This window comes from Ursus americanus, chromosome 14 (assembly GCF_024610735.1).
Source record: "Ursus americanus isolate L20-20 chromosome 14, mUrsAme1.1.p, whole genome shotgun sequence".
NCBI classification, from domain to species: Eukaryota; Metazoa; Chordata; class Mammalia; order Carnivora; family Ursidae; genus Ursus; species Ursus americanus.
Window position 1 is genome coordinate 66,712,292 of NC_142140.1, and position 18,248 is coordinate 66,730,539.

The window sequence follows — 18,248 nt, forward strand, 5'->3', positions numbered from 1 at the left end:
CCCTACCCCAAAGAACTTCTCATCAGTTTGGGAGGAAGTTATGTCAGCTCTGTGGCCACCACTTAATGACAGCTGAGATGTCTTTTATGAAATACGAAATATTCTTTATGAAATATTTTCAAAAGATCATAAGTTAAGAATCAGTGTTAAAGGAACAGCCCCAGAGTCCTTCCACTGCATACATACACACAAAAGTGGAAGGCATGACTTTGTTTCCTGTAAATGTCCCTAAGCCTTGCTTTAAATTCTCTCACTAAGTAGCTTAAACCTCACTTACAATTCACTCATCCCAACAGCTTTGAAATTACATGACTGTTGATGAACTTTGCTCATTGAGGGTGGAGGAAGGAGATGGTTCATGTTATTTCTACTGTCAGGGACAAAGAGAAATTTTATTACTCTTTCTACCAACGTGTTTAAATTTTGCGTAAGTCAGATTAGCACCTCCTTCAGCCTCCGTGCACTAAGGAAACGTGATAGTTGCTCGGAGGAAGGACAGGTTAATTTCAATGAAAAGCAGGAGTGATATGTAACTGATCTAGAAGGACTGGTTGTTTATGGAAGAACCAGCCTCCCTGCTGATGGGTCAATGTCTATGAATTCTCAGTTGTTCCATAGTCATCATCTCTAAATAAAGAGGATACTACAGGGCTTCTCAAAGAAGGAAGCAGCCCAGCTTGGGGGGGAACATCTCTGCCCTATAGACTTTGTAAGGTACCTATGAGGCCACTGAGAGAATACACAAGAATACCCCAAAAATACTGTAAACTCCTACGTAAGGGAAAGGTGTCCTCGGTGCCGGCTTCTAGAAGGTATGTATCAAAGCTGAATAAAACATGATTCCTGGGGCATCTGGGTGGCTCAGTCGAGCGTCTGCCTTCGGCTCAGGTCGTGAATGTGGGGTCCTGGGATCTAGCCCCGTGTCCATCGGGCTCCCTGCTCAGTGGAGAGCCTGCTTCTGCTTTTCCCTCTGTCCTTCCCCCTCACTCATGCTCGCACGCTCTCTCTCTCTCAAAATAAATAAAATCTTAAAAAAAAAACCCAAAAACCATGATTCCTGCATTCAAGGAGCCTATAGCCTAATTCAGTATCACAGCTGCTAACCTATATAGTGTTGTGAACAAGTAGGAAAACGTGCCACAAAGGACCCAAATAGACATTTCGCCAAAGATCAAGAAATTGCCAATAAGCACATGAAAAGGTGGTCAGGGTCATTAGTCATCAGGGAAGTGAAACTCGAACTCACAACAAAATACCACTTCACACACACTAGAACGGCTGTACTGGAAAATTTGCAAGCATTGCTGAGAATGTGGAGATTGGAGCTCTCACACATGGTGCGTCCAGTACGGAAAACAGCTCAGTGGTTCCTCAAAGAATTAAACCTAGCATTACCATATGACCCAGAAATTCCTCTCCTTAGGTATATGCCCCACAGAATTGAAAACAGGTGTTCTGACAAGATCTTGGATGTGAATATTCATGGCAGCACTAGTCACAATAGTCCAAAGTTGGAACGAACCCAAATGTCCAGCAGCTGAAGGACGGGGCCGTGTGTGGCATAGCCACACAATGGGATATTCTGAGATGAAGAGGAATGAAGTCTGATACGGAAATGAGCCTTCACACATGATGCTGAGTGAAAGAAGACAGACACAAAAGGCCACATAGTGTAGGATTCCATTTATGTGAAATATCCTGGATAGGGAAGTCCATGGAGACCGAGGGCAGATGAGTGGTGTCCAGGGACCACAAGAAGGAGAATGCGGAGGGACTGCTTCATGGGGATGGGGTTTCCTTTTGGGGTGATGAAAAGGTTCTGGAGCTACATAGTGATGACGCTTGCACAATGTCGTGAGTTGTATACTTTAAAATCGTTACTGGGGTGATTTTTCTGTTACTTGTCTTTTACCATGATACAGAAAGAGGGCCCCCTTTCCCGGGGCAGGGTATAGGGTACTGCCTCCATCAGGGCCAGTAGTGTAGGAAGCAAAACAAGGGCTGGACATCAGTCTCCCCCACCCCCTGAGCCAGGTACGCAGTGGTGCGACTGTTATCAGACAGCCCCGACATGCCATATGAGACCTGCAAACAAGAGACCTCCCTGTGGATTGGAGAAGGCTTCCCAGGGGAGCCAGGGTGGGAGCCAGACTCAGAGGAGGAGCCCGAGTTGGGTAGCCGGTGCAGGAGGGAATTGCAGACCGCAGGAAATTGCGAGGAAGAGAGGCCAGAGGGGTAAGCTGTTGTGTGGGAGGGGTCAGGCAGTTGGGTGAAAGGTTTTCTTTGGCAGAGGGGGTTTTGGACTTTGTCTTGCAGGGCAGGGCAGGCACACTGATTGTAGGCTGCTGGGGTGGTACATTGTGGGGCAGGCCCAGGGTGTGAGCTAGTTTGAATCAGGATGCCTTCTTGCAAAAGAGTCACGGACCCTCTAGCCACGCCATGCCCTCTTGCATTACACTAACCTGCTCTACACATCCATGTCTGGGTCTTAAACCACTGGATGTTGTGTCCACCTCTGCTTTAGAGAGATGAACGTGCTCCCCTCCCATTAGCCATGCAGTTCTAGGCAGAAAATAGAAAGAAAAAAAGAAGGAAAAGAAAGAAACAGAAAAACACCAAAACCGTTTTTACAAACTTACAACCTTGTATCATCTGGTTTCAAAAAGAGTATAAAACTATACAGTCCCATGGAATCCGGGTTCCATGGGTTCAATAGACTTTGCCTTCCACTCTCCAGAGAAAGTATCCAATTTGAGTAACTTCTGGAATGCTCAGCGTTCCTGTACTAAGGCAACGTGGAGAAAGAACTCCCCATTCCCGACCGGCCATCAGCTCCTCCAGACAAGGAGGCACGTCGTGGGGGGAGGTGGGAACAGAAGCAGAGCTGGAGCAAAGCAGGGCCCCCGATGGCAGGAGCCCCACAGAGATTCTCCCATGAGTGCTGAAGCCTGATTAATTAACCAGAATGCTAATCGATGAAGGAGCAGAGAGAAATGGAGCCACCAAGCACACGGGAATTCTTGTGCTCCTTATTTATTACTTTCCGAGAAGAAGCTTCCTTGAGAAAACACAAAAGAAGCTTCGGTGGTGGGATACGCTGAGTCAGAGAAATACAAGTTGTAGACTCCTTGGGATAGGTCACTTTTCAGACGTGTGTTTTGTGGTTAAAACGGGGAAGCTGCCCTGTGGGAACCTGCCTGCCAGGTGTTCCCGAGCTCCCTCTCCTGGATGCTGCTGGTATCACACTTCCCCTGCACCTTTTTCCCAAATCCTCAAGATGCTTGTCATGACATCTATGTTCACTTCAGGCTTCTCTAATTAAAGTCAGGGCTGGAAAACTAAGATTTTTTTCTCAACTGATGACAGTATGGACTACTGCCTCCTGAAATAGGGAGGCCTTCTGATTTCAGGAGCAGGTTATAAGCATAGGTATAATCCTTTGAGACCTGTTCTTCTGTCACTAGCATCTTTCGGAATCATCGTATTGGTCACTGAGATAAAAAGTAAGAGTATTTTCCTCAACTTCCCGGTGAGGTAAGGGAGTTGTAGCAAAGTACTTGTACCATGTTCGGAAATTGGTCTTAACTTCCTACCCTGTAGCCTTGACTTCTTTCAATGTGTCCAAGTCACGCTCTGGCATGGGAAGCTTCTAGAAGGGTCCCAGTGGGTGGCTAACCCTTCTCATAGCGAGTCAAGTATCATTATCTCAGAGGGGGTCAGTTCCTGGGGTTACATCCGTATTTGGGGTGTTGGCGGGAGCGGGAGGCTATCTTACTTTTCCGCCCAAAGCTGCAAAAATCCACATCAAAGACAAGCTTAATTTCATCCAAGGTGATGTCATTAATAAGTCAATTTACTGAGTGCTTCGCTAAAGGTGATTTCGTGTATACGTAGGAAGGAACGTCCTTATGACTCCATCTCAAGATCAGACCGAGTCCTTTCTTAGACCATCTGTTGGTTTTAGCTGAGGGAAGTGTCCCAGCCGAGACGCAGGCTTCCATCTTACTCTGCGCTGGGAAGGAAATGCTCCTGGAGCCCCTTATGAGATTCATGACCCCCCTTCCAGAGAGAGGCACCTGCCGCAGGTCCGTTCAATAGGTATCTCGATGCACCAGAATCTCTTTGCACCTTGTGCCTTTGCTAGAGTGCATCCCTGGGATTCGAGAATGCCCGTTTTAACAGAAGCTCCTCGCCATCTAGCCATGACATCCAGCCATTCCCGCCACCTCCCCCCCCAAGCACGTGCTGTTTCTTCACCCCCTTTGCAGGCCAAGTCCTTGAGCGACAGTAAGAACCGCCACAAAAAGCCCAAGGACCCCAAGCCCAAGGTGAAGAAGCTCAAGTATCACCAGTACATCCCCCCAGACCAGAAGGCGGAGAAGTCGCCTCCGCCCATGGACTCGGCCTACGCCCGGCTGCTGCAGCAGCAGCAGCTCTTCCTGCAGCTCCAGATCCTGAGCCAGCAGCAGCAGCAGCAGCACCGGCTCGGCTACCCCGGCATTCACCAAGCTCAGCTCAAGTAGGTCGGGAGGGCCCAGGGCGGCGGGGGCGAGCGGAGGCCCACCAGGGAGGGCTCCTCTGTGTCGGAGGCACTTGGGGCCGGCGGCTGGGCACCCAGCGGGTCCCCGATGGCACCCCATCCTCGTCTGCTGGGTTTAGAATGGGGCTCTGTTTGGGAGCCACGCCCACATCTGAGCAACAGAGAGAAGGCATCTCAGAATGGTTCCGTGTCTCAGATTCACTCGGCCCTTATGCTTTAGGAAGCGAGAGCGCTGAGTCACTGAGTGACAGCCATCCCCGAAGATTGACTCCGGGACCCTGACATTTGACCCCACGGCAGGTCACCTTTTAAATGGGCCATTCCCTTCAACTCTAAAGTTGGGGTGTGGGTTGCCCCGCCTGTTCCTTTCTGCTCAGCCTCAGGTCGAGTTGGCAGTGATGCTGAGTGCTAAATACAGCCGTGCTTTCTGAGGGGTGTCCTATCCCCACAGGACACTCTCCCCTAGGCCACAGTGTCTACCGCTCCCGCCCATCTCCCCAGAACTCAGCTGGAGTGTCACTGGCACTGAGCCCGCACTGTTGGTGTCCTCGCCCTGCTTCTCCTGCTGATCGATTTCTTGCCTGATCCTGGCAGGCCATTAGCTTGTGACCTGGTCTAAATGCAAATCTACCCACGAAGGGTTCTGGCCGCCCAATTCCAGTGTGTGGGGGAGGCTCTCCCCACTTCGCCAGCTGGGTGCCCTGCCACCCCACTCAATTGTGGCATCACCTACCTGGAGAGAGAGCCTCAGACCCCACAGGTTCAGGGCTCAGTCCTACAAGACTGGGGGAGTCTTCAGATGCCAATCACAAGTCTAGAAGTTGTGACCTGGGCTTCTGGTTGACAGGGCTATAGATCCGAGGTTCCCACGATTTCCTCCTTGGGTTCCATTAATTCGCTAGAGCAGCTCACGGAACTCAAAGAAACACTTGACTTACGAGATCGCTGGTTTATTATGAAGGATGTAACTCGGGAACAGCCAGGTAGAAGAGAGGCACAGGGCAAGGGGCGGGGAGAGGGCGAGGGGCTTCCATGCCCCCCACCCCAAGCACACCACGCTCCTTGTTCTCCACATGTTCACCAATCGGGAAGCTCTCTGAACTCCACTCTTCTAGGTGCTGGGAGTCTGTGTTACAGGTATGAGTGATTAAATCATTGGCCGTTGGTGAATGACTCAACCTCCAGCCTGGCTCCGCTCCCCTGAGGTCGGGGGGTGGGACTGAAAATGTCAACCTCAAATCACAGGGTTGGTTCTCAGGCCACCAGTCCCTGTCCTTGGTGACCTAGGGGCTTTCGCAGAGTTGCCTGGCTAACAGCAGATGACACCCCTGTGGCTGTCATCACTTAGGAGATTCCAAGGATTTTAGGAGCTCTGTGCCAGAAAGAGGGACAAGGACCAAAGATGTCATTTCTTATCGTAAATCACGGAACTATACCCCCATATAACTTTTTGGCCATATTTTAAGTGCCTCTCTTTTGTTTGTTTTTCAGGGAGCCAAGTGAACAGATGGTCAGAAATGCAAACTCTACTTCAGCACCACTGAGCAATACCCCTTTGTCTCCTGTCAAAAACAGCTTTTCTGGACAAACTGGTGTCTCTTCTCTCAAACCAGGCCCACTGCCATCAAACCTAGATGATCTGAAGGTATGGAATTTCCTTCCTCCCTCCCTCCCTTACTTCCTATCCTTCAACAAAGATATTAGTAGATTTTTTTTAAGATTTTATTTTTAAGTAATCTCTACACCCAACGTGGGGCTTGAACTCACAACCCCAAGATCAAGAGTCATGTGTTCCACCGACTAAGCCGGCCAGGTGCCCCAACAGGTCTATCAGTAGCTTTTTCACAACATTTTCCCCAACTGATTTCTTGAATAAAACATTGGGAGGGAGAAGGTATAGGGAGACTCAAGTAGATGATAAAATTTTAACTGCTGTGGTTGAGCACCACCCCCCCCAATAGAGCAGAAGACCCTGGGCTCCCAACTCAGCTCTTTCACAGGCTTTGTGACCTTGGGTTTGTTTCCTAATTTCTCTGCATCTTAGATTGCTCATTTGCATACGTGAGTTCTTGTGAGAACCCGATGGAATCGTATATACACGATAGAGCATAGCGCAGAGAGTAGCTGTTAGATTGATGTGGGCTTCCAGAATGTTCTAAGGCAGCAGTCAATTCCGTGATGAACTTTCACCGGTCTCTGGCGAAATGAGAAAAACAACCGCGTAAAGGGCTTTTCATAAATCTGACATAAATGTGTTCAGCATACCTTGACGATCTTTGTTCAAAGTATTTATTTCCTCCCGATGTTTCGAATCCAAAGAAAGATCCTGTTTGGAAATGATGACAGTAGTGGGTGGAAGTCGAATGTTGCTGGTAGACTTTTGTTTCTTTGTATTCAGTTGGGGTATTATTAAATAAGGATGTTAGTCTTGTGGAACAAGATGAAATGTTGGTAACCCGACGTCAGCTGCATAATCCGAAATGACGTACTGTTCTGTGAAATCCCCAAGTCTGAGAACTTCTCCCCTGAAATGTGACAGTGCTGTGTTAAATGCTGGGGGGGGGGCAGTTTACTCTGAGTCACAGACCGCAGGGATCTGAGTTCACTGAAACGATCCTGGCTTTGAGCTGAACCTAGCATTCCAGAGCGGTGCTCACGATTGTCGGATTCACCCATCCGCTATTTACAGAAGAACTGAAGACAGTTGCAGTGCTTCCACCTTCTCTAATGTGTCAGCACACCTGCTCCCCTCAATGTCTGGTCGCCTGCTTTCCACCCACCTATTACTCTCCCCTCCCCCGAAGGACCTCATCACTTGCCCCCGAAAAGCCTATTTCCTACAGGTCCCCCTGGTCTTCACTGGGGCAGGCTTTCTCAGACCTTATTTGTCACCCTCCATTCCCATTCTCAGTCTTCGGCCATTATCTACCTTGGGGGAAAGGTGGGAGTGGGCTTTATATCAAATGAAAGAAAATTAATTCTATGGCTGCCAACGGCCATACATGTATCTTGGGGTGTGATATCAAGAGTCCCTCTGTCCCTTCCACTTGGAATGAAAATGCTTATGTTTCATTGAGCTCGTTCCAATTTAGCATCCATAATGCTAGAAGATGCCAGGCTTCAGGTAATGCCCTCCAGAGCAGTGGGGTCACCCACGCTTCACTCCCCGGGTCATAAATCCATGAAGGTATAAAATTAGGTACTCTCACCAGAAAACAAAATGCTACGTGAAATAAGCCAGACAGAAAGGGACAGTCGTTCTATGAGTCTACTTATATGAGGGACCTCGAGAAGTTCAAAGAGACAGAAAGTAGAAGGGTGCCTGCCAGGGGCCGGGGAGAGGAGGAATGGGGAGTTAGTGTGTAATGGGTACATAGGTTCTGCTCTAAATGAGCAAAATGTTCTGGAGACGGATAGCGGTGGTATTTGCACAACAGTGGGAATGAACTAATTCCACTGAACCACATACTTAAAAAGTGATTAAATGGTATATTTCATGCCGTGCGTCTTTAACCACAATACAAAAAATTTTTTTAGATGCTCCTGGGTGGTTCAGTTGGTAAAGCATCTGACTCATCATCTCAGCTCAGGTCTCGATCTCTGGGTTGTGAGTTCAAGCCCTGTGTCGGGAGAAAAAAAAAATTTTTGTTTATTTATGTGACAGAGAGACAGCCAGCGAGAGAGGGAACACAGCAGGGGAGTGGGAGAGGAAGAAGCAGGCTCCTAGCGGAGGAGCCCGATGTGGGACTCGATCCCGGAACGCCGGGCTCACGCCCTGAGCCGAAGACAGACACTTAACGACTGCGCTACCCAGGCGCCCCCAAAAAAAGATTTTTTAAAAAGTAGTCTATCTTAGGATGGGAGCCGGGGGTCAGGTAGATCTGAAGTTGCGTTGACCCCAGACAACGTAGTCCAGATGTGATGTACCATCCGGCAGGGCCGCCAAAGACGGTTTCCTTGATGTGCACATGCTCAGAACGATTGGCCGGTTCGAGTTATAATAAATTAGCATAGCTACTAGGGAATGATGGGGGTAGAGCTGCCAGTTTTTGAGTGTAAACCATCAGTTGACCTCCTGTATAAGTTTGCTTCCGTTTTCACCCTAAAAGATAGGTTTTACTTATGAACATAAAAATCAGGACCTCAAAGAGGCTGACTGAATAAGGCATAACTCATTATCATCCTAGATATTTTTGGTATTCCTCTTTATCATGAATGCTACAAAATGGTTTGCTGTATAGAACAAAGATATTGGCTTTTTTTTTTAAAGATTTTATTTATTTATTTGAGAGAGGGAGAGAGCATGAGTGGGGGGAGGAGCAGAGGGAGAACAGACTCCCCGCTGAGCAGGGAGACCGATGCAGGGCTCAATCCCAGGACCCAGAGATCACGACCTGAGCCAAAGTCAGACACCTAACCGACTGAGCCAGCCAGGTCCCCCTGGAAGAAAGATACTGTTGATAAACCTAACACCAACCCCGATAGCTCAGGTGAGAAAACTGGGGGAGATATGTTAGTTCCACCAGGACACAGGTTAACATGTAAAAGAGATTCTTTTATCTCTACATTTTCTCCCCCACCTGTAGAAGCCCTCCCAATCTCATCTGGTCATTTGACAACTTTGTCTCCTGTTTCCAGAGCCCACAAGTCAATCCGGAATGCAGACATCTAAAATCAGACTTTCGTCTCCTTCTGTAGAAGCCGGAGAAGCTTTACAGTTTAAATAAGTTTGGTAAATTCATAGGATTGAGTTTTAGTTTCTCTGGTAACACTGATTTGTGTATTTTAAGAAGTTAAAGTAGGAAGCCTGGAGTTCTGTTTGGGAGACATACGACATTTATCCTGTCAACCTCACGTCCCTGCATGGGTTGCACATTGTCAAGTTTGAGTGATGATCAGTCGTGAGTTTACGGTTTATACTGTAGGCACACAGTGCCCTGAGAACATACACTAAGTGAATAAGTGTCTTGCTTACCCTCCCAAAAAAGAGACTAAACGCTATGCAAGGTAACCAGCCTATAGATGACAAAACTGGGGTTTGGACTTAAGTGAGGAATTTTTTTTGTTTTTTCTTATTTTATTTTATTTTATTTTATTTTATTTTATTTTATTTTATTTTATTTTATTTTATTTTAAATTCCAGTATAGTTAACATGCAGTGTTGTATTAGTTTCAGGTGTACAATATAGTGATTCGACAATTCTGTACAACACCCAGAGCTCATCACAAGTGCACTCCTTGATCCCCATCACATATTTCCCCCATCTCCCCTCCCACCTCCCCTCTGGTAACATCAGTTCATTCTCTATAATTAAGAGTCTGTCCTTGGTTTGTCTCTCTCTCTCTCTCTTCTCTTTTTTTTTCCTTTGTTCATTTTGTTTGTTTCTTAAATTCCGCATATGAGTGAAGTCACGTGGTATTTGTCTTTCTTTGACTTATTTCACATAGCATAATCCTCTCCACCTCCATCCATGTTGTTGCAAATGGTAAGATGTCATTCTTTGTTATGGCTGAGTATTAGTCTATTATATACACGCCACATCTTCTTTATCCACTCATCTATCAGTGGACACTGGGGCTGCTTTCATAGTTGGCTATTGTAAATAATGCTGCTATAAACAGGGGTGCGTGTATGCCTTCGAATTCCTGGTTTTTTTTCTTCTTATTTAGTAAATATCCAGTAGTGTGATTACTAGATTGGAGAGTAGTTCTATTTTTGAGTGATCTCAAAGGTTTTGCTATTATCATTCAAAATGAGGATGGAAAGGGGGAGGGACAGATGGAGAAACCTTAATTGTACGTGACCACTAGGTGTATGGGGAGAGGTATCACCCGAGATTGTGACACCAGGAGCAGAAATTGGGAGGGTAGAATGGGGAGGTGATCTTTTTTTTTTTTTTTTTTTTTTTTTTTTGCTAATCCAGGATATGGATTTTTTTTCTTGTTTCTAAGAAACTGTCTAAGCATGACAGCATGAGAGAGAGACAGAAGATAATGGGAAATTTAAAAACTGGGAAAATACGATGGATATTAAGAAATAATTGTTCATGTGTTTTAGGTGTGATAATGGTCTTTTATTGGTGTTTTTTGTAAAATGCACTTATCTTTTGGAGAAAGATACCAGAATATTTAGAGATCCCATTATATGATTTGCTTCAAAATAATTTAAGAAATGTAGTGGAAGTGGTTTGGGGTATAAACGAATCAAGATTGGGCATGGATGGGTCATTGTTGGGGCTGGTTGATGGGTACATGGGGTTCATTATACTTTTTTCATCAACTTTTGTGTATGATAGACATTTTCCATAATACGTGGTTGAAGAGTGACCGGCAATTAAAACACCAGTGCGTGTAGAAAGGAGGTGTATGCAAACCTTTGTCCCAAACGAGCCCACACAGCATAATACTCTGAAATGTAAGGTAAACTGAACACAACAAGTATTTCATGTTATTTCGGAATATGAGCTGCATTATTTAATGATGTCGTTTAAAATATTCAGTGCCAGAACAGAGTCTAAAAATAAATGTAGAACTCATTAATTTTAAGTAATTCAAAGTTAAAACAATAATGAGTTGCCATTCTGCACTTTTTCAAACCACCAAATCTGGGAAAAAAAGGATAAAACAATGCCAGAAACATGAAGGGGGGGGTGGTGTGTGTGTGTGTGTGTGTGTGTGTGTGTGTGTGTGTGAGTTTTTGTAATCCTTTTAAAATACCTTTTAAATGATGATAAAGTAATTATTTACTGTTGAAACAGGATAGTGTAGGGAGAAGTAAAGAGTATTTTAAAAGATAATTGACCCACAGATAGCATTGCAGATTATATTTCCCTGTAAAATTAAAATACAGGTAGACAGGTTTTCTTTTAAAAATTATTGTTAAAAAATAAAAATAAAAATTTTTGCTGTAAAATAATCCTGTGAGCATGAATTTCTGGCATGCTTTTTTGTTTAACATATCATAAGCACTTTTCATAACTTGCAATATTCAATAAAATGTTTATTTTATTTTTTTAGATTTTATGTATGTATGTATATATGTATTTATCAGAGAGAGAGCACAAGCAAGGAGAGCAGCAGGCAGAGGGAGAAGCAGGCTCCCAGCTGAGCAAGGAGCCCGATGCGGGACTCGATCCCAGAACCCTGGGATCATGACCTGAGCCGAAGGCAGACACTGAGTCACCCAGGCATCCCAGAATTTTTATTTTTCATAGCATATCATTCTACCACCTTGTTAACAGTCCTCTGTGGGACACTTCACTTCCAAATTTTTGCTATTAAAAATATAATTTGTACATAAATTTATTAACGTATCCAATGACTGCCCCAGGCTAAATACCCGGAAGTGGAATTCCTCAACCAAAATATACTGACATTTTTTAACGTTCTTGCCAGGTGGTCCTGGGTGGCTCAGTTGGTAGAGCATCTGGCTCTTAATCTCAGGTCTTGATCTCAGGGTTGTGAGTTCAAGCCCTGTGTTGGGCATGGAGCCCACTTTAAAAAACAACAACAAAAAAACAAAAACTAAAGTTCTTCCCAGAGAATACGTTGTACAAATTTCTGTCCTGAATGTGCGTGCCAATCTACTGTCCGGCGCAGTGGGCTGAGGCAGCATTTATCAAGCATGATATACACACCGGATCACCTGGGGCTCAGGGTAAAGTGCAGGTTCTCATTCAGTAGGTGTGGGGAGGAGGCCTGAGTGTCTGCATTCCTGATACGCTCCCAGATTCGGTCGGAGCTGGTGGTCCAAGGACCGCGCTTGGAATGGCAAGCTCTCTTAAAAAACATTTGTATTTGTTTATTTTTGCTGCTACTTCCCTAACACAAAGTGTTCTTAATTCCTTGGTCAATTTCATGATCGCAAAAATATGTCCATATTTATTTTATTTGGATTACCAGTGCTGGTACGCGTCCATTATTGGCCATTTTTTAAAAAATGTACCTTTTGTGGGCGCCTGGGTGGCTCAGTCAGTGAAGCGTCTGCCTTCAGCTCAGGTCATGGTCCCAGGGTCCTGGGATCGAGTGCCGTGTCGGGCTCCCTGCTGAGCGGGGAGTCTGCTTCTCCCTTTGCCCCTCCCCCTGTTCATGTGCTGTCTCTCTCTTTCTCTCTCGAATAATTAAATGTAAAAATCAAGAAAAAATAATATAAACAATGTTTCATTGTATATAATATCAGTTTTAATAGATTCAGCCATTCCGTCGTTCATAGACATTATCATTCATTTAGTTCCCATATTTTTAGGTATCTGTAGCTTATTGCTTATGAACATTATTTGAAAAATGCAGGGATGAAATCATCCCACATGAATCAACATAATAACGGCAGACGCTTCCACCACACTATCCATTTGCAAGGCACTCTTTCAAGCACTTTACAGATGTTAAGCCATTTTAATCCCCATGGGAACATACAAGGTCGGTATGATGGTTTCCATTTTACAGAAGGGGAACCGAGGCACAGATTGATCTCTGAGCTAGTAGGAGGCAAGGTCGGGATTTGACCTGATGGTCTTATCCTGGCACATTCTCTCTCAGTAGATGACTCACCTAACCAGTTATTAAAATTAGGATGTAAGTGGGGCGCCTGGGTGGCCCTGCCGGTTGAGCCTCTGACTCTTGGTTTTGGCTCAGGTCATGATCTTGGCGTGGTGGAACCAAGCCCCGTGTGGGGCTCCACGCTCAGTGGGGAGTCTGCTTAAGATTCTCTCTCTCCCTCTCCCTCTGCCCCTCCCCATGCTCAGGCTCACTCTCTCTCCCTCTCAAATTAATTAATTAAAAAAAAAAACAGGACATAACTGTTAATGGAGAACCGTGATTCTCAAAACCCGGTCCCAGGGGAGTCTGGACCGTTAAAAATGCACCTGCACGAGTTGGAGAACCCGGGGACAGAAAGAGCCGGGTAGGGAGAGCAGTGACCTAGCAGCAGAAGACCTGGAGCGCCAGCGTGCTTTGGGATGATTGGTTGCCCAGCCATGGCTAAACCCGGGCAGAGATCAGTCTTCTTATCTGTAAAATGGGGCGAGGCCCAGGGTGGGGGTTGGAAGCCCGTAGAGTTGACTACCTCTGTGGTTCCTGGGGGCTATCCCTTTCTAAGATTCTGGCATCGTGAAAAAGAAAAAAAAAAGCATGGTGCAAAAACCTATTGATACCAAGGGGAGGGGAGAGAATTGTAAGCAAGTGACAGAAAAGCGGATGTTGTAAAATCCCACTTGTGATATTTTAAAGCTCATGGAATACTTTTTTTTTTTTTTAAGATTGCCCTTAACCAGCACACTAACCACGCCTGGTTTCTGTAGGTCTCGGAACTAAGACAGCAGCTTCGAATCCGGGGCCTGCCGGTGTCAGGCACCAAGACCGCCCTCATGGACCGGCTGCGGCCCTTCCAGGACTGTTCGGGGAACCCCGTGGCCAACTTCGGGGACATCACGACGGTCACTTTCCCCGTGACGCCCAGCAGCGCGCTGCCCGGCTACCAGTCCTCCCCGTCCACCGGCGCCTTGTCCAACGGCTTCTACCACTTCGGCAGCACCAGCTCCAGCCCCCCGATCTCGCCCGCCTCGTCCGACCTGTCCGGGGCCGGGTCCCTGCCCGACACCTTCCACGACGCGTCCCCGTCCCTCTGCCTGCACCCGTCCCCGGTCCACGCGTGCGCCGACGACAGCCTCCTGAGCAGCCTGAACGGGGGCCCGCTGGCCCCAGAGCTGGACGGGCTGGACTCGGAGAAGGACAAGATGCTGGTGGAGAAGCAGAAGGTGATCAACGAGCTCACCTGGAAGCTGCAGCAGGAGCAGCGGCACGTGGAGGAGCTGCGCCTGCAGCTGCAGAAACAGAGGAGGAACAGCTGCCCCGAGGAGCCGCCGCCCTTCCTGGCTGTCCCGGTCAAGCAGGAGGACGCGGCGCCCAGCTGTCCCTTCGCGCCGCAGCCGAGACCCGGGAAGAGACCAGGCGGCAGCTCGGAGGCCCCTGCGCAGGCCTGCGAAGCAGCGGGGCGCCGGGCCCCCGGCCACAGCGACGCGCTGCCCTCCACGTTCCTCAGCCCCCAGTGCTCCCCCCAGCACTCGCCGCTGGGGGCCGTCAAAAGCCCTCAGCACATCAGTTTGCCCCCCTCACCCAACAACCATTACTTCGTCCCCTCCTCTTCGGGCGCCCCAGGGGAAGGGCACGGGGTCGCCTCACCTGCCAGCAGCCAGGTGTGCGCTGCACAGGTAAGAACTCCTCCCCCCCCAGCACCCCGTTTTCTGGAAGGGGTGGGGGGCTTGGCAAAGGCTCAAGAGAGGACACTGGAAGTTGTCATAGGAAGGGTTTACCAGAAGCCCAAAAGCAGCTTCTGCTCTGGACGGTGGACCGGACTCTCTTCTCTGAGATTGAGGTTGGCAAAATTGTGCGAAAGGCTAGATAATGAATATTTTGCCTTTGTGGGCCCTATGATGTCTGTGTCACAACCACTCAACAGGACCCTTGTATCATGAACACAGACATCCACAGCTTGGAAAGGAATGCACATGGCTGGGCTCCAATAAAACTTTATTTATAAAAGCAGGTGATGCGCCACATTGCCAAGCCCCCTTTTCAGGACTCCTTGGCGTAAAGCCTTACCATAGGCCAAACCAATTCATTGAGAGAGCTAGAGGGAAGTTACGGGACCTTACTATTCTCTCCGTGCAATGGTCTGCATAGTGCAAATATTTACTGAGCACCTACTATGTGCCAGCCCCCGTTCTGGGCTAACCAGACAAAAATCCCTCTTCTCATGGGAAGACAGACAGTAAATAAAATAAACACGTGAAATACATGATGTGTCAGAAGATGATAGATCTTTTTTTAAAGATCTTATTTATTTGAGAGAGAGAGATAGCAAGGGAGAGCACAAGCAGGGGGGAGAGGGAGAAGCAGGCTCCCCACTCAGTAGGGAGCCCAATGCGGGACTCAGTCCCAGGACTCTGGGATCATGTCCTGAGCTGAAGGCAGAGGCTTCACCAACTGAGCCACCCAGGCGCCCCTAGAAGATGATCGATGTTATGGAGAAAAAGCAGGGAGGAGTGGGGATGGAGCATTTGTAAGTTTGCAACTTTAAGTCAAAGATCCGGGGCCATTTGAGCAAATCTTTGTAGGAGGTAAGGGAGAAAGCCTCGTGAATATTTGGGGTGAAGGCTTTGCAGGCGAAGGAAGAATACCAAGGCCAAGAGCCCCGAGGTGGGAGTTGTGTGTGGAATACTCAGGGACCAGAAGGAAGACCAGTGTGGCTGGAGCTGAATGACAGGCGGTTGTAGAGACGGCTTAGGGAAGTAACTAGTTCAAAGACGCGACCAAGGTGACCGTCAGAGACTTTCCTTGTCCGTGAAGCTAAAAAATCATTAGGAAAGTCTATCTAAGGCTGTCTGAGAAAGAAAATTACATCATCGAAAGTTCTGAAATCTCCCTTATGAGAAAGGAAAGAGGAAGAAAACTCACGTGATTGGATCCTGCCACGTGACCAGTATTAAGACGCATGCCTCTGGGTAATCTCGTTAATTTTCTCAACCTCATGAGCTCCAATTCTTTATTCTCTACTTGCCATGAAAGAAAGTGAAGCTCTAGGAGGTTAACCCAGGAGTCCAGGCTCACAGGAACCCAGGGTTATCTGATTCTAAAGTGCACGCCCTCCCCCCCCCCCGTCCGAATGTTCTCTAACCTGGGAGCGTGGGGAGTATGGGGATGGGAATGGAAATATGTTGGTACACCCCAGAACAGCACATTCAAGTGAATGGTGCCCACTTTGGAGTGAGCGCTCTGGGAGGGGCTGGGGCTTCACCCGGGTTATCATCACCACTGACGATGTGTACTCAGTGCACGGTGTCCCAGGCAACAAAGGTAAAAATGGTTCTGGAAACACAGCTCTGGGCCCTTCGAGCATTCTGACCACGTGGATACTCTCTGGAAGAACTAACATTTGTGCAGTGGCTCATAGTTTACAAAGCTCTCTTTGAGGACATGAATAATTACATGGTAAAAACTTAAAGAACCGTGTAAAACGACCTTCCTGATTGATGCTTCCGGCAACATGTTGCACGACGTGTTGGGGAGGGCGGGGGAAGCAGATTGGTCACGAAGGGCTAGAAAGGTCCAGAAAGGTCTTCTTGGCGGGGGGGAGGGGGGGAGATGTCCAGGAAGTTTTTGCAAAGAGGTTGGACTCAATGAGAAGTGTCACGTTAAAAAACGAGAGTCAGGGAAAGAACATTCCATGTGGAAAAGATAGGTACAATGCACAGGGTGTGCTGAGGGAAACTCGGGGAGAGATTAATAGAATACAAGGTTTTGAAGGAAATGGTACTTGGCCTAGAGCATCTCAAACACTGGTTGCAGGTGGAGACCCGATGCTGTGGAAGCGTGGGAGCCGTGGAAGGTTTTTGAGCAGTGGGTGACGTGTACAAAGCCAGATTTCAGACTTCGGTATTGGGATCTAGGGAGACTTGAACAGAGAAGACACCAGGGCAGGGACCAGGAGTGTCAGTAAAAGCTCTCAAGTATGCTGCTGGAGGCCACCTCATTTGTTGTTTCTTCCCTCCAGAACTCAGGGGTCCACGAGAGCCACCCTGCAAGCTTCTCTCCCCAGCCCTCCAGCCTTCACCCCCCTTTCTCTGGAGCCCAGGCAGACAGCAGTCATGGTGCTGGGGGCACCCCTCGTCCCAAAAGCCCAGGGGTCCAGCAAAAGGTAGGCACCTGGAAAAAAGATTTAAACTTTGCCTCTTTCCCTCTTCTGTGGCCCCGTCCTCCAAATGAGGAGGTTCAAAGGCAGAAATAAGTGACATTTTAGATAAAAACAGATCCACTGGAGACAGCCTGACATGGATGGACAGGTAGAAGCTAGGGTGTTCCGAGGAGCCATTGCCCAGGGTCATCCTGGAAATCGCGAGGGCTAACAGGAGCGTGGTCTGCTTGTGAAACAACACGGCAAACACACCAGTTTCCGTGGGGCCGAAGATTGAAATGGAGGCATGTGGGGAAATAATGCACGAGAAAGAGGAAGGTGTGGGAAGGTCTAGAAAGGTGCAGAGAGTTCGAGTCACGGTGCAGTCTCAGTGGAAGAAGGAAGAGGTGATACATACCAGCAGGTGGAAATCAGAGATGGGAGCCGGGATAAGGGGAGTTCCACGGACTAATGAAGAGGTGATAAGGGGACCGACAAAAGGGCCAATGACCCAGAAGCGCTACGAGCGGCAAGGACGGGCAGGGCGTCCTTTGGGGACAGAGGTGTGAGATGGCCCAGGCGTTCCATAGAACACTCACAGCAAGAGGCTGGTTCCTACAGAGATACCCCGCAAGGGCTCCACCTTTCTGCAAACGCACCTGGTTAGGAATGAAATGCCCCGGTGGGGGGGGGGGTAAGTACTCTGGGAATTCTGGGGGTGATGGACTGTTTCATATTGCACTGGACTCCTACTTTATTTGGTTTTCTCCTAACCGAAGAGGGTTCATCCTGGAGGGGAAAATGAATCTGCAAGGTTCCCATCCTAACGTGCCTCTGGATATGGGCTACCATACGCCCGTGATATGTACTGTGCTCAGGAGTATGCCCGCGACGTGTACTATCGTCAACCTATTGGCGTCGTTTTCTAGACCCTAGCAGTTTTTCGTTCCCCCTTAAATCAATTTTTCCAAACTCGAGCCTGGAGTTAATGAAACAGAAGCCGTACCGTTTCTGACGCCACAAGTTGACTCTCTCTCT

At 47.8% G+C, this 18,248-nt stretch overlaps 1 protein-coding gene across 5 annotated transcripts in view; it reads left to right on the forward strand.

Annotated features, from left to right (window-relative positions):
- Nucleotides 1–18,248, forward strand: part of MYOCD (myocardin) — a 96,798-nt gene that overhangs the window by 69,690 nt on the left and 8,860 nt on the right. For all 5 annotated transcript variants that reach the window (XM_087867626.1, XM_087867627.1, XM_087867625.1 and 2 more), the window contains 4 exons: nucleotides 4,269–4,519; nucleotides 6,032–6,185; nucleotides 13,840–14,748; nucleotides 17,091–17,234. In XM_087867626.1, the coding sequence (XP_087723752.1) occupies nucleotides 4,269–4,519; nucleotides 6,032–6,185; nucleotides 13,840–14,748; nucleotides 17,091–17,234 (1,458 nt within the window). The remainder of the gene's footprint in view (nucleotides 1–4,268; nucleotides 4,520–6,031; nucleotides 6,186–13,839; nucleotides 14,749–17,090; nucleotides 17,235–18,248) is intronic.